General features: G+C 35.9%; 1 protein-coding gene across 1 annotated transcript; it reads right to left on the bottom strand.

Moving 5' to 3' along the window:
- Positions 1–2,337: 2,337 nt before the first annotated feature.
- On the bottom strand, positions 2,338–14,290 carry LOC145663535 (uncharacterized). The gene is made up of 4 exons (XM_081729646.1): positions 13,791–14,290; positions 8,290–8,428; positions 4,050–4,148; positions 2,338–2,933 (listed from the first exon to the last, which is right to left on the bottom strand). The coding sequence occupies exons 1-4, from the start codon at positions 13,850–13,852 to the stop codon at positions 2,532–2,534; spliced, it is 702 nt and encodes a 233-aa protein (XP_081585772.1). The 5' UTR covers positions 13,853–14,290; the 3' UTR covers positions 2,338–2,531.
- Positions 14,291–18,069: the final 3,779 nt, after the last annotated feature.

The raw sequence follows: 18,069 nt of genomic DNA, 5'->3' as shown, positions 1-18,069 counted from the left end.
ATCTTCTGGTGCAATGCTGGTTTCGGCTGTTTTCGAACCGGTTCTTGAGATGCTAACCAATGATGACGGCGCCGTGGAGCTTCGTACAGGACCCACTTCTCATCACATGTCAATACCCTGTCCAGAAATGGCTCCTTCCTCAGACGAGACAGCAAAGAAACACAAGTGTCTGCTCGCGTTGCCTTCTGGCTCGGAGTCAAATCATGTGGGACCCATCGACCCAACTTTTGCTTCCAAAGTTGATGGAGGTGATGCCAAATGATTTCTCTACTCGCACTGAATTGTAAACCCAGTTCCTCACATGTCTGGCCACTGTTGCTTAATTGCTGCTATCGTCCTCAGTTGCTGCCCAAAAATCTTCATTTTGTACATGTGTTGATATTCCGGCATATGGTGCATCTTCGAGTGTTTCGTCATCTTCCTTAAACTTGTTAAACCACCGCTGCACTGTCCGCGTAGTCACGACACCCTCACCAAAGGCCTGGCATATCTCCCCCTCCCCCCGCTGCAGCGGAGTTTGACCCCAGTTTGAACTCGTACAGCTTACACGCCCTTATGACGCTCTGTGGAGGTCCAATGTTCAGTCTGTCCTTACGCAAGTTCACGGTGTAACTGAACTGCCAAAACCAAGTAGTACGTTGGATATACACATACCAACAACTGACCTTCGCCTTATCTCCATTCTCATTCAACTCACGGTGTGAGGGTCAATGAAACACAGAACGACCACAAAAAGCGAGAGAACTTTCTTGGCTATCTTTATAGTTTAACCCCTTGTGTTACAGGTGTTATTTTCCTATGTGCGTGCTGTAATGCCAAGTTTTCATTTACTGTTAAAAGACTGTCTACACCGTTGCATAGGGCATAATTATTGTGCACGCGTGAGACCATTCACATTACTGATTTCATTTCATTTTATTTTATTTATCCTCCATTCTGTACAGACTTGGAAATAATTTTCCGATAGTACATGGGATTCGTCATGGTTAATTGAAGCAATATATATATTACACACATTTGTTAAACATAATTCATACATTTATACATTACAGTAATTTGAAATATCATTATACCAATACTACAGCATACCTTATACATAAATGGACCTATCTTGTTACTTTGTTACTTCTATTTACATTGTGACAATTTAATTGATTATATTCATCTATTGTATAGAAACAATGTGACAATAGGTATTCTTTTAATTTTCTTTGAATGCAACATTAGACTTGATTACCTTTAATTTGTTTGGAAACTTATTGTATAGCATAAAACCAGCATACTTTACTCCCTTTTCGTACATTGCTGTTCTATGGTTTGGTGGATGAAAATTAGTCTTTTTTCTTGTGTTATAACCATGCACGTCACCGTTTGTTGTGTACTCATTTATATTGGATCTTACAAATTCTATTAAGCAATATATATACAAACATGGTAAAGGTAGTATAGCTAGTTCTTTAAAATATTTCCCACAGGACTCTCGGAGTCCTACACGAGCTAGAATTCGTACAACTCTTTTTTTGTAGAACAAAAATATCTCTACTTTTTACAGTATTTCCCCAAAATATTAATCCATATCTTAATATAGATTCAAATGAGCAGTAATATAATATTCTTGCTGTATTTCGGTTTATAGTATTTTTAATGGTTTGTACGGCGAAACACGTTTTTCTTAACCTATTCGCAATTTTTTCTATATGATAATCCCATTTTAAATTTGCTGATATTATTAAAAAGAATATTTGCATTGTGGAACATTCGGACTGAAAAAGGACATTTTGATGTTCTGAAGGGATTTTATGCTGCTTCAGGTCGACAACACTGACTGGAGATCAAAGACAAAGATATTTACCTTTTTTTTTTTTTTTTTTTTCAATCTCGAAAAACGATCTCCAAGTTGCCAATTGTTTATTGTCAAACCAACATAAGTGTGTCGTAGTTAAATGCTCCTTTAGGTCTGCATTTACTGAGACAAAACATTTTCTTGTTCTGTCAGTAAAGTGCTGTCATCTAAGCGGAAATATTAGAACTAACTGGTGCCTTGCATCCACTAAAAAAACTTCTTCACTTCCAGGATAAATACGACCCTTAATAAAGGATACGTTTACATGACATTTCTATGAATGTCATTGGTATTTTGCAATGGAATATTTTATGACATCTACCTGGATATCACTGGCAGGCAAGCGGTTAAAAGTCACCTGGAAGAAAACGGTGAATAAAATTTGTTTTGCAAAAAATTGGTAATTTGAGCTACTAGAGTGATGTAGTCAAATGAAATAGCTTGTGAAATGGGTACAAAAAGCTATTCAGTGCATGAATAAAGTAAACATGAAATGGGTAACAAAAATACTTTTATTTTCTGTATATTAACTTTTGCAGTTATGTAACTTTTTCTGGCTCTTTTCACTCCATCTTGTTTTTTCTTCAGGCTGGTTATGTCCTAATTTTCTACTTGATCTTACATGTTTTGTTTTATATTATAATTGCTTAGGATTGCTTTGTTTCTTTTATTGTATTGTCCTGTTCTTTTATTCCTCAACAGCTGCAGTTTCTACTGCTTCTCCTGGCGGTTCTTCAGGTATTGCTTCCTCCCCCGTTGGTTCTTGAGGTACTACTACTTCCTCTTTTATTTCTCTTCCACGTTTGACCTCTTTCTTTGGCAGTCGTCCGATTACTTCCCTGGGAAAATCGGGTTCGTCAGGATCCATATTGTCCCAGTGGTTTTTGCGACGTTTAGCATCGTAGGTTGTTTCTTGACGAATTATGTTGTTCTCACGGAAAAACTCACTGCGACATTTTGCATAATTCCTTCCGGTCTTTTGTCGGTATTCAAGATACAAAGTATTTGGTTCCCGAAAAGGCAGATTTATGCTGCGATACCACGAGTCGAGCTCAATTTTTAGTAAGTCTCTAATTCCTCCTGTTATTTTCTGTGCAAAAAAGAAAACAAAATGAATACTTTGAATTAAAGAATATGGTTCAGTAATGGATATAAAATGATTTACTAAAATCCAATTGAATATAGTTAATGTATGATGTTTATAGAAGTTTATTATTTTATGAAAAGTCAGGAAATATCACAGTAACACAACTAAACTAACCTTATGACGATTGTTAGTTGGTTCACGTCCAATCAGTAAAAATCGATCAACAAAGTTGAGATAAAGTTAAAGCATCATTTGTTTGTTTGTTTGAGAGATTGTCACACAACCTCATGATGCTTTCTGGCCTTTACCAAATTTTTCTCATTGAATCATTTTGTTCGAATAACGTGTTAGTGCTTGAGAAAAAGGGAAAATAGCAGAAAAGCTTAACTTTTCTTGTCAGGAGGACTATCCATGATAACCTATACTCTCTTCCTTGATATTCATTTATTTCGTTTGAATTCCTTTGCTCTATCTACAAAATGAATAAGATATTTTAGTGAGGAGTATCATTAATTGCTATTTGGCCGCACAACATCAGAGTTATGCAGGATGGAACCTGCTTTTTACGTGAGCTCCGAACTACATTATCATCGTAAGTATTCTTCCGTTATTGGCAGGACACTTGCCGCAACTGAGAAGCTTCCATGCTTCACGGTCTTCAGCTAACCTCTTTGTTTTAACGTACGATTTTTCTGTTTTGATATCGTTCATCAACTGTAGTCTCTTTCGCCTCTTCCCTCTTTTTCCTATCACAATACCCTTTAATACGTCCCTCATGATACAAATCCTTCTTAGCCAATGTTCTAACCAGTATCTATGGTAGGATTTAAATCCAGTGAATTTACCGGGTGCACAGCCATTACATAAGGTAACTTCTCATAGAGGTCCTTTCCTATCTCACTGTCTTGCCTGCAAGACCATATCTCAGGACTCGGTGAGAAAGGTATTTATGAAAGTTACTTGATTAATAATTTATAAAAGGCTTTGTTGTTTACTCGAATAGAATAGAATATTACAGATTTTTTTTAAAAGTATTTGTGTACTTACAGTAAATATTTAAATATGTCTATTCGTTTAACCTACAATATATCTTGAAATATTTTCTTATATATGACAAACCTTGATATCTTCAAAATCCACGACATTTATCAAAGGAAGATAGGATGCATTAATGACAATCAGTTTGCGACCATCGATAAAGTTGTCAATGAAACATCTCTGCAATTATAACAAATATAACGTGTCAATTAGAATATAAAAATAGCCATAAATATCAACATTGTGTATTGTTCTTCTCTTCATAAAATTGCTAAACAGTGGATTTGTTTTCTTCAGATAGGAATTAATTTGCTATCTCGGTATAATTGCATTGACCTGCATACATAAACTTGTTCGTGCGTGTGTAAACTAATCTTAACTTGCAGCAAATCGGTCAATTGGTTGCTGGCATTTGATGGAAACCGTTGTTAAAAAAAAAGGCATACCTGCGCGTGGAAAGTGAAAAATAAATGTCGTTCGGCAGTCGAATATCACAAAGAAAGAGAATGAACAAAACAAAATTTATGAAACAATGATTGTTGCAGGATACTTTATGGTTGTAGTGAAAAGTAAAATTCCGTCCTAAACAATTTAAATGGAATAGGAAAACCATTGAACATGCCTCGAATCAAGAGTTTATGAATGGAAACAAGCCGGAAAGATTATGGCAATAACTTTTTGGAACAGAGATATTCTGCTTGTGGAATTCATGGCAAACAAGTTGAGCATAACTGCTGAATGTTACGCAAGTAAAATAAAGCTATTACTGGATGTCATAAAAAATAAATGTGGCAAACTGTCAGTATGTGTGTTGTTGCTTCGTCAATTCGCCTGTGGATAAATTGTTGAAGGCAGGTTTCAATCAGAGATTAGAAATTCCAAGAGAGAAACATTTATCTAATAGCTATTTGCGGCTTCAATCAATTAATTAAAAAAATAATAATAATAATAATAATAATAAGGCTTCTAGTAGTACGTATCTTGTATAAACATATTGGTGCCGATTACATGAGAACATTTTAGACAGAGGATAATTTGTATGGTTACTACCAAAAATGAGTATAATGTCCTGTATGCACATTTTTCAATAGTTTTGAACGAACTGATTGATTTGAAGTTTAGTTTCCCTTTAAGCACCGGGACTATTTGAGACGCGGACCTACAGCTTAACATGGAATCCGAATTGCATGACCTCACGCCGGAAACCGAACGAATGTACGTTTATCGAATTAGAATACTTTTCAATAGAGTATAAAAATTACGTTTTCTTCGGTCGCCTCGTTCCGAAAACCACATATAAATGTGTAAAGTTCCTAATGGAATATACATTGCATTACCATACGGAACTCCTAAGAACGTTTGAAAATTTCAATCCTGTTACTTTTAAGAAATATAACAAATACCTGCTTGTACACGTTGATGCTAGTGGTCTGTTAGTCCACGCTTAATTGCATGCATGGGGACCATGCCCGCGACCATTCGGTCTCTTTCATGGACGGGTTTCGCCAAACGAGGCACCCCACCCGTAATTGCTCGTGCCTGGGGACCTGAGTCCTCGTGCACGTCGTCAAGATTTGTTCTCTAACCTTGACGCCTTAGCGTGTAACCCCCCATTGACTGAGGGAGTGGGATACGCCCACTGCGCGGCCAGACCGAAGTCCTAAGTGTCTACCAATTAACCTACTGGTGAAGGCGGTCCTGCTAGCGAGTCAGGCCCTACCGTACTATGGAGGCATGGTGCCCGAGCGTTATAAGGCAAGTTCACCTCCCGCACATGTTCACCGTTACCCAGGTTCCTGAGATTAGTTCCCATGTGCTACCGAATCCCACGGTACCCCCTGCTTGTACAGTGGACTTTAGGTCAAGTTTTCATAGGAAATAAAATTTACGTTTTCATTCTGTTTTTCCAAGTAATTTTAACATCTGAGATACTCGCCAACTCATATCTAAACGTTATTCATCTGTGTCTTATGCAATATTTAAGCGGCTCTAGCCTTAATTGAATGCATTCTCAACTTCGTAGTATATCTACTAGATTCAAATTGTCACCATTTTCACATTCTTAACCCCATGGAAATTCAATTATGGAAAATTATGCTTTATTTATTTATTTGGAGTGTGGGTTTATTTTATTTAACTTGTTTGCTTACTTACAATTTTACTCTAACATCAACAACTAAGTCTGATTTATTTTAAAAATGAGAATGATCGAAAAACAGGTGGCTGGTGGGAGTGTATAGTAGTGAAATACGCATATACATAAAAAAAAATCGTTCATTTGACTTTTTTTTTTTTTTTTTTCAAGACACCTTTAATTTAAACGAATATCCTACGTATCGGGTTTGCCATCAGGACCAGACTATGTCACATGATCAGGTCAAAAGTCACGTTGCGTGCTAAAAATCGAGTCTGGAGATGTGAGATATTTCAAGCACGTTACCTCCACGTGGGCGCCAGGCCCGCAATCAAAGGGGGGCTGGAGGGCCTGGACCCCCAAAAAACTTTTCGTGGTCCCTCCAGACCGTAACACAAAATGCTATTGTTAACACAAAAAACACAATTTACCTATTGGCAAGAGAATGTTTAATGACTTGCCCCCCCAAACCTCTGAGGCTGGTTGCGGGCCTCGTGGACGCCCTGAATAATTCCAATACTCAAACAATTTGACTTTCGATAATGTTCTATCCATATTTGTCTTACGTGCTATACATTTTTTGTAAACTCTTCATTCTATCTTTGCAGTAAACCTTCAATTTCCGTCTCCTTATTCTTCGGTTCCCGGTGGGGACACTGGGTCGAAAAAGTGTAAAACGCTTTTTCAGGCCAGCCACCCTGAATGAAGTTTTCCTGGGTTTTTTCTCATTCACACCAGGCAAATGCCGGGGTGGTACCTAACTTATAGGTCCCAGGCGACTTCCTTCCCCCATCCTTTCTTCCTTCCCTTTCCCCGGATTGTGTGCTCGCCGAGGGACATCATTCCTCAAACGTGAAGGGCTAAATAGTCTTAGATGCAGAAAGCCCAGAAATCTAAATCCTAACCTAACCTAACCATCCCCTTAGTATAGTTTTTGAGATATGTGGACGATTTTTTTTTCATTGATTTACCTTTGACTTTAATGTTCGTGTTTCGTGAGTTTTTACTATGTTCCATCAATTTTAGGACAATTTCTTTTTTGAATATAGAGTCTACAGAGTCTTTTATACATTTAAACAATAATTTCAGACGTTTCCCCCGAAGTCTGTTCACATCATTGCAACGGGATAGGCCCTTTTGTTACGTTTTTATTATGACCAATCAATTGATTTCCAATTTTGATTGTGAAAAACTTAGGAATCAGAAATCTCTGTATACCATAATATTTCACACGCTTGTATAGCAGGTCAAGGTTTTATCACCATGCCAAATTTGATCCCGATCTAATGAGTTTGATTGAACTGATACGACATATAGGAAAAATCACATCAAGGGTGTAAAGTAGGGCCTGTTCGTATTTTGTTATTACATAACTGTCTTGGCAGAATACATGTTGAGGTATTTTATACTATATATTTTAACTAATACGAGGTGTGATCAGGAAGTAAGGTTACAAAGCCTGCAGTGAATCGTGTTTATATTATTTTATACAACTAATGTAGCCACAACAGATGGTGCATACATAAGGTTTTAGATTTGTGGGACGTAATCTCCATATTGGTTGAAATACTTATCGTATCGTGGCATGAGTTTGAAGATTCCCTCCTGGTAAAAATCCTGCCCTTATGTGTTCAGCCACGTTGTCACGAAGTATTTAACCCCCCCCCCCTCGTCTGAAGAGAAGCGACGGCTCCGAGGTGCTTCTTTAAATGTGAGAACAGGTGAAAGTCGCTTGGTGCGAGGTCCGAGCTTTAGGGAAGGGGGTGGTTGATGATGTCCCAGCAAAACTGCTTCCCAGTACTCCTCATCGGTGACGTTTTCACTACCAGTTGCGAACTTTCGACACCATTCTGCGACATGCTGATGAGACATATCTCCCCGTAAACCTCTACCAGTTGCCGGTGAATTTCAGCCGCGGTTACATGTTTCACCCACAGAAATCGAAAAACTGAGTGGACTACTTCGCGAGACCATTTTCCAAACGAGTCACCATTTGTGTTTACCTACAACTAGCACCGTAGGTAGCGTGTCCGAAATTCTACACTGTTGCCAACTCCATGTATTAAAATTACCACACACTTCTCATTCCTCTATAACAGACGAAACTCCAGAAATATCGGTCTTATAACCTTAGTTTCTGATCCTCCCTCTAGTAATATTACGGCTTTTGCTAATCATTCACCATGCCTTGTACTGAGGAAGATCCAGCGAAAATTCCAACCAATCGGCTACTTCTTCACGCGTCCAGTACCAACATGCTGGTAGATGAAGTTTATCAACAGCTTCTGCTGCGAGTTCAAAGAGAGACTGCGGCTGATACGAAGGGCTAAGTACAGAAAAGAAATGTATATATATCAGTAGCTTTATATTAACTTACAAAAATTGACTGACTGGGATAGTATTTTCGATATCTATAGTTGCGAATGATATTTTCCAGAAAGAATAAATCTCAAATGACTCTGCTTTACTTTATAAATTACATTGAGTATATTCTACGAACCTAATGTTTATTTTAATCAATCTGATATTCAAAATACAGTGAAATATCCTTAACGGACACCTCCATAATACGGACAAACGTTTCTGCCCCGGGAGAAATATATGTATTGTAGGACAGAACACTCCGTTTTATGGACACCTCCATATACGAACGAACTTTCTGTCACATTTTCAGTATTTAATAATAATGTTTCACGTCCTTATTCTATTACTTTTACTTGTAATACAGCCAGGACGCGAATTAAGAAACTGTTATAGAGGTAGTTAAGAAAATTGGTTGGATTAGGGTTTAGCGTTTCTTTCAGCATCGAGGCTATATGAGACGTGAACCTACAGCTTAACGTGAAATCCGATCTTCATGAACTTCCGCCAGGAATCAAACCAAGATCCCGCGTCGAAATGTGTATGCTAACCATATAGCCACAGGAGACTCTAGTTAAGAAAATAATGATACAAGTTTTGCAGTACACGCCCATATAATCACATCTTGCGTTTTTTTTTTTTTTTTTTTTTTTTTTTAACTGAGGGATTTCTCCCAGAACGTATGAGTCCTGTTAGGTTATATTTACATTTACAATTTATATATTTACGGTATAATGCATGGAGTCATCACATGAACTGTGAATAATCTGAATTTGTGTAACCTTTCTGTATTGGGCAAATAATCGTATCTTATCGGTGTTCATTATTCAGAGGTTTCACTGTACTACATTGTCTCTACAAATATATATATATATATATATATATATATATATATATATATATATATATATATATATATATATGGTTAGAACAAAGGAATCTAGAGGCGGGAGTGGGAAATAAATCGATTATCAGAAAATAGAGAAAACCTACATAAACTAAGAAAGAAATGCTATGAAACCTTTCGCTAAATAGTTCATCAAATAGGAGGGGACGTAGGGTGAAAAGAGGCATGAAACGCAGGTGGAGTCACGTTGTGATGGAACCATTATTATATTTTAATTGCTACTGCTTTTTCCTTATATTATACAGTTTTACTCTGTATTCATTATTCCATCTCTCACCTTCACTCTTACGAACCCATCCGCCCCTTTAGTTTTCTCTTCCTCCACCAAATTCATCTACTTTTAATCTGGTAATAGCAACATTTGAGAGAGCGCGATGGCTCAGTGGTAGAACGCTCATCTCTGGTGTAAGAGTGTCCTCATTCGAGCTCCCATACGTATATAAATTACTTACTAGAAAATAAAATAAAGTTCCTGATTAAGTTAATGTTAGCAAAGATGCATTCTACTAAATATAAGTAAACGGTACTCACTAATATGCCATCAAGAATTTTTACGTAGAAAAATCCAAAATGTAAGATAGCACATTTTCCGTATTTTCTGACAAGCAGTTCATTTTTTCGTTTCGGGATTCCTTTGTTCCATCCATATATTTCAGTGTAATATGAATAGAAACAATTAGCCGAAATATTAAAATAATAAACAGAAAATGGAGTAAGGTTCGTTTTTGTTGCGTCAATATTCTTGTGCTACAGATTCTGAATAACGTGTTACTCTATGAAAATACAAGTGGTTGGGCATCTGCCAAAGCTTTCCAAATTCAGAAGCTGTACCACATTTTTATTGCTGGCAATTACTGCATATAAATAATATTTGATATTAGTGGAAACAACATAATGCAACTTACTTGATGGAACATCTTTAAATTGTAGCACAGCTTGCCTTTGCTTCGGAATTGAGCTTTATATTTTGTGAATCGTTTCCAGAGGAATATTGGATAAATTTTCACGCAATGCAAAAATTATCCATCAGAGCTGATCGAGGAGAAAATATGCACTGAAGTCGCGGCTCTGAAACTGACCATAGGTCTTCAATAATATTTAAGTTAGAGATTGAGCAAGCCATTGAAGTTGACCATTTTTCAAAAGTACATCTGTGTGTTCTGGTGTATTGTCATGTTAAAAGACTACGTCGTTATTTGGGAATATCTGTAGCATTGCATGCACTTGTTAATTCTAAAATCTCCACATTATCACTGATAATAATTCATCTCTTGAGAGAAATATATTAGAACCAAAGGAATATCGTAAAACTGTGGCCTCGTCACCATGTTCAATGCGACTCCGGAGCGTATGCATCTGGGCATCTGCCATACATAAACCCGATCTTTTCTTGGAAACAAAGAGAAAGGTGACTCATTAGATAGTTTTACTCTCTTCCACCAATCATCGATGGCCCATGTTTCATGTTTTTGGTAGCATCTTGTTTCTACTACCGCATTGGAGGCGGTGATAAAAGGTTTCGAAACCACAACCCACCCGCGGATGTTGAGGTTATGGAGTTGCCCTTGGATTGTGTAGACAAAAAATATTTGGAAATGCTGATTGAGTTCTGCTGTATTAGCTCTATACGGTTCTGTAACAATTCTGTCTGGTGGTCTCTCTCACGTAGGTTTTTTTATCCAATATCTTGTTCTACCATGTAGCCTATTCTGTGTGTTGTCAACACCTTGGACACTATTGCTGATGCACCTAACACACTGGCATATGCGTATACACTTGCTCCCACTCTTAATTTGTCCTCATTGAAAATCGAAACCTTACGACATAGCAGTTCCCACTGCAACTGCACCAGGAGTATATTTTCCGACTCGTGCTTGCAGGTTTTCCAGAAGCTGTACAAACCGATGTAAGGAAAGACGCCGTTTGAGAAGTCCAACAGCACAGAAATCCATGGGACTAGCACATTTGGACACTTTAAGGGAATAACCTCAAACGGAAGCATAAATACCATTTGCAGCTGCCATGGATCCGTAGAAGGCCAGCAACATTTTGGTCGTATGACATGACACATTGTCTTCGTGTAGTACCATACGATGGGCCGCTGCCATACAATGCTGGTATCTTGTTTGAAAATGAAATGAAATTTTTGAGTTTTACGTCCCACGGTTATGCCGGTTAGGCTAAAGGAGACGGTGATGATGAGAGATGAATGAAATGGTGGAATGAAGAAAGTGGGAGGAAACGGGAGAACCCCGAGAAAACCCACCCACACGGTGTTTGTCCACCACAAAGTTCACTTGGCGGAAGCAGGGTTTGAACCTGAGACCCCTAGCACCGGAGGAGTATCTTGTTTATGTAAACTGGAACAAGGACATATTTTTGATAATAAGCAGCAATGATTTTGACTTTTTTTTTTTTTAACGAGTTCACAAATGTTGAGCTTCCCTCTGTAGTAAAAGCCAGAAACAACCATAAAATGTTTCGTTTTTTTTCTTTCTTCATTGATGCACAAAGTTCTCGATGAACACACTTATAATTTGCTCGAAGTTTTTCTATAGTCACTTAGGTATATCCATGCTTCATCCATTGTCACTATTTCAGTGGTCTCCAGCTACATGGCGCTCGTACAGCTTTCTGCCCTTGCTCTTTCACTCCACAATATGCCATGTTGGTAACACATGCACACTGGCCTTGCAGGACTCAGATCACAGTCTCAGTTTATAATGTATTGCACGATTCATTGTTGATTGACCCACATGTATTCATTTAACCATAATATGCTGTGGTAATGGACTCTCACAGCCTGTCATACCTCGGATCATGTGAGTTTCTTTGGGAGGCCTTTTTGAATGCGATTTCGCTGGTGATGTGGGAGTCGGAGGCTGCTTGCATAACGTTATAATTATAACTACAGCCCAAATTAATGGTAAAATTGCAAAATACAAACCCAAAAATGACAGGTAAAATGACAAAACAAAACAAAGGCTTTTGGAAAAAATAGGCACTAAAATATTTTATTTAAAAAAAATAAACTAAACAACTAAGCCTATAATTGGTTTACTAACTAAATACAAAAAAAAAAAAAAAAAAAAAAAAAGTGTGTGGATAGTGAGAAATAAATAGTTTCATTTTACAGTTATTACTCACAATTTAGAATTTCTAGAAACTTGCAAATTGCGTAACCCATACGGACAACATCTAACGATCCATTCCTCATTCTTCAGTAGTAGCAATGAGACAAAATGATTAACGCAAAAACACTCACACTTTATTCACACATAGTTCCAGCAGTTAGCAAACATTCACGGCACAAGAAGTACTAAAATGAAGTTGTTTTAGATACACTAGCAGTTTTTCACTTAAGAAAGTTATTTCATATAATGCACTGGTTCGCGAGGGAGTTTTCAGAAATACAGACATATCCGCGTTAATTAGAGCTTCACACACATCATTCACAAAACTGCTAGTACGCGGAATGTTCCAAGAAGATTCTGAACCTTTTCACCATCTGATTTGCTTGACTTTGCAGATTTGTGTTTTCCAGTGCTTATATGGTGTGTGACAAATTACGCCTCACAGTGGAAACCACAATTTCACATAATCTGCAAAACAGTACAGAACCATCTGTTGAAAACACACTACACCGAAACTTAACTCACAAAATGTTCCATCTTCTTTCTCCTAGAAGGCCTATTTTCGGTATCTTGAAACACTGAAATGCACGCCAACAGCAGCTTTGTGTCACGCATGCCCACGGCTCACAATAACTGTCCGCGCCTGGACATTTTTTTAAAGTAAGCTTCTCGCTTATCTTTGAAATTCAAAATTTCAAGAACTGAAGAGTCATTGTCATATTTCAACGGCAATATACTGCATTTACTATTAGACACTGTGATCGCTTGGCCAGGTAAGAGCAAGCCAAATCTTTGGAATGCTGTCAATTCACGTGTGGGTAAAGAGCACTGAAAGAGAAAATAAAAATGGCAACAAATTGCTTTTAAATTGTCTTCCTGAAAATATGAAAACTGCAATAGATGGCCATTTTGCCGTTAATTCCGAGCTTTTAATTATAACACTAAGAGTGGACCGTCCTATCAGAAATGCATTGTTCCAACACTGTTCTACTACGCGGGATATTCTAAATTTGCATAGGAAAGAATTATGGTGTATCCGAAATGTGATTGTTTTTCGGGACCATTTCGCCCACTATACCCACCACCATTCTGCTACATAACCCAGAGATTGATATAAGCGTGCGTAATTGGGTTTAACCAGTGTTGCTGTGTGCAACTTGTTTGGATGTAAACGGATCACTTTCTATATCTGAAGGTTATTGATTTTTGAAGCAGTCTATGACCAGGAATATGTTGTTAATAGCAATCTATTCAATTTTGTTAATCTTCGATATTATTATACTTACGGTTCGAAAAGGAACGCAGAAGCAGCAATATTTCGAATGTTATACAGATATTTTATAACCATTTTTTGTTTACTAAAATTTTGTTTTTGCCAAAAGTAAAAGAATCACTATGTATTACCCGGAATATTGTTGTTAAGATACCATTGAATAATAAAGTGATACCGATTGCTTATAACAATTATACTGTCAGTGGCTTGTCAGATAGCCATTTGTACATTCCGCTTTGTATAGATTAACATTTAGTTATCATGCTAGCATTTTACGTTCTAGAAATAATGAAAACTGAAAAAAAAAAGAAAGAAAGAAAGAAATCAATTCTTGTACCAGAACTCAGCATCATTTACTCACGAAACAACAGTATTTCGTGCCGCAGCTGGTAGTCTAGTTTTCTTGGAGGCGAGATAGTTTAATGAGGAATGGCATGTATTGTGAAGGTTGATGTTGTGTAATGGTCTGTGCACCCGCCAACTGCATCAGATTGAAGGCCCAGTGTGATTCGGAACCCACGTTAATAGTAGGTTCTGTCCTTTAATATGTTGCATACGAAAAAAATCTATTACTTGTTCAAAACAAACAAACAAACAAACAAACAAACAAACAAACATACATACATACATACATACATACATACATACATACATACATACATACATACATACATACATACATACATACATACATACATACATACATACATACATACATACATACATACATACATACATACATACATACATACATACATACATACATACATACATACATACATACATACATACATACATACATACATACATACATACATACATACATACATACATACATACATACATACATACATACATACATACATACATACATACATACATACATACATACATACATACATACATACATACATACATACATACATACATACATACATACATACATACATACATACATACATACATACATACATACATACATACATACATACATACATACATACATACATACATACATACATACATACATACATACATACATACATACATACATACATACATACATACATACATACATACATACATACATACATACATACATACATACATACATACATACATACATACATACATACATACATACATACATACATACATACATACATACATACATACATACATACATACATACATACATACATACATACATACATACATACATACATACATACATACATACATACATACATACATACATACATACATACATACATACATACATACATACATACATACATACATACATACATACATACATACATACATACATACATACATACATACATACATACATACATACATACATACATACATACATACATACATACATACATACATACATACATACATACATACATACATACATACATACATACATACATACATACATACATACATACATACATACATACATACATACATACATACATACATACATACATACATACATACATACATACATACATACATACATACATACATACATACATACATACATACATACATACATACATACATACATACATACATACATACATACATACATACATACATACATACATACATACATACATACATACATACATACATACATACATACATACATACATACATACATACATACATACATACATACATACATACATACATACATACATACATACATACATACATACATACATACATACATACATACATACATACATACATACATACATACATACATACATACATACATACATACATACATACATACATACATACATACATACATACATACATACATACATACATACATACATACATACATACATACATACATACATACATACATACATACATACATACATACATACATACATACATACATACATACATACATACATACATACATACATACATACATACATACATACATACATACATACATACATACATACATACATACATACATACATACATACATACATACATACATACATACATACATACATACATACATACATACATACATACATACATACATACATACATACATACATACATACATACATACATACATACATACATACATACATACATACATACATACATACATACATACATACATACATACATACATACATACATACATACATACATACATACATACATACATACATACATACATACATACATACATACATACATACATACATACATACATACATACATACATACATACATACATACATACATACATACATACATACATACATACATACATACATACATACATATATATATATATATATATATATATATATATATATATATATATATATATATATAAGTAGCCCATGTAAGAATAAGAGAAATGCAGTGAAATTACAGAAACGAAGAGCTAAAATGGACTTACCATTTATTTACAATGAAAAAATACATTTATAGATGTTTAAAGTGACCCCCTGCGACATCAATACATAGCTCTCCACGTGTAAGCATATTCAGATACACCCAGCGTAAAGTTCAAATATCGATGGTGCCAAGTTAATGGCTTATGTTGTCTTTTCAGTTCCTGTATTGTGCGTGGATTAGTTTCATAGACCTTACTCTTCCGGTATCCCACAGGAAGAAATCACATGATGTTCAGATCCGGCAAACGTGGTGGCCACAAACCTTTGCTGACAGTTCGTTCCTCAAAGAAATCATGGACTTGTTCCAGGGATACCTTAGAAGTGTGGCATGTTGCCCTATCTTGCTGGAAGAAGCAGTATTGTCTTTCATATTCAATGAGTTGAGCACAAAATGCATAAAAAATTTCCATATATGTAACTGTGTTGAGGGTAATGTCAAAAAATATCGGTCCAATGATGCGCGTTTCTGTTACACTGCACCAAACGCCGATTTTTATTTATTTATTTTATCATGGAGTGGTTGCTGACAAACAACGTTCGGGTTCTCCATTGTCCAGTACCTCGTGTTCTGTGAATTCACATGACCGGAAAGATGAAATCATGCTTCATCATTCATGGGAAATGTAATGGAAATGGAAAGGAATGGAAATGTAACAAACCATCCTTGATGATATTCAAAAATCCTAACAAGAATGTTAACAATCGATAATTCTTGTATATTATCGATTGCTGAAGAAATAACAATCGACAATTGCATAAACTGTCCCCTGTTGTAGCTGTTTACTCGATTTCAGAAGTCGAAATATTGCAGTTGCATTCAAATGGGATGCGGGCTACTTTTACCTAAGCCACCCAGTACTTGGTAAGTAATAGTGGATATCCGAGTGTTCCAACAATGCGCGCGTAACACACAAATTACAATTTGCTAATGTTCACTACAGAGACTACACGTTGCTATTTTGAAAGACATGGTGGTTCTTGATGTCTCGGTGTATAGAAGTAACTTCATGAAAACTATAGGTCATCACATTTATGCTCTGTTATGGACGCACAAACCTATTTTCTGAGTTTTACCATTTCCTGAACTACTGACATCTGACGCAATGACAATTTGCAATGCATTGACGAAATGACGATTTCCACTCACTCCGTCGAATGCAGGGGTTTTTAATGTTTCCAAATTCTACATATTAATCCTCGGAACGCCAGAATCGGGTCCAAATGATCCACTCAGATTCCATAGCATGCCATATATATTCTTCGTGTAAGTATCCAGATGTCTTTTGAAAGAAAGAAAAAATATGATACATGATTGAAATATTATTGAAGTTGACCCAATTTTGCTCAGATCTTGGCATTCCATTTAATGTTGTAAATGAACAAATGCGTCAAACATCTTAAGTTGCAATATGTGTTAATAATTTATATGAACACTGCAACTTGGTTTATTTATTCATCCGTGGTTTCTTTTTTGTTTAATCGTAAGTAAATAAGGCAGTTCTTTTTGTGAGCCGCAGTTTGTAAACAATACGCCCTGGTACACTCATGTCCAAAATTATTGTCGCGTGTCTTTCGCCCGCCATTTCTTATAATGTTAGTATGTGTATAATCGGCACAGACATGTATGTGGCAAATTTCATGTCAAAAGAGCAGTAAATAAGAACAATAAAACGAAAATAAAACTTTCTTGTTCATTTAGCAACATTTTGTTTTACTCATTCTAATTTTCGTATTTATAATTCTTTTCCTATGAAATTTACCACAAGTATATATTTCTCGATTACACACATAGTATACGTATTAAAAGTAGCCTGCAAAATCATTATCAAATTATAT

Source organism: Thermobia domestica, chromosome 11, assembly GCF_964235325.1.
Source record: "Thermobia domestica chromosome 11, izTheDome1.hap1.1, whole genome shotgun sequence".
Classification (NCBI taxonomy): domain Eukaryota; kingdom Metazoa; phylum Arthropoda; class Insecta; order Zygentoma; family Lepismatidae; genus Thermobia; species Thermobia domestica.
The sequence above is the reverse complement of the archived record's forward strand: the minus strand, read 5'-3'. Positions and strand labels throughout refer to the sequence as shown.

Excerpts from the sequence above, each read along its gene's own strand:
- LOC145663535 (XM_081729646.1), bottom strand. The coding sequence starts at position 13,852 with ATGGTTATAAAATATCTGTATAACATTCGAAATATTGCTGCTTCTGCG. Across the intron at positions 4,149-8,289 it reads TGGATCTTCCTCAGTACAAG|AGATGTTTCATTGACAACTT; the intron begins GCATGGTGAATG and ends TTATAATTGCAG. Across the intron at positions 2,934-4,049 it reads TGGATTTTGAAGATATCAAG|AAAATAACAGGAGGAATTAG; the intron begins GTTTGTCATATA and ends TTTTTTGCACAG.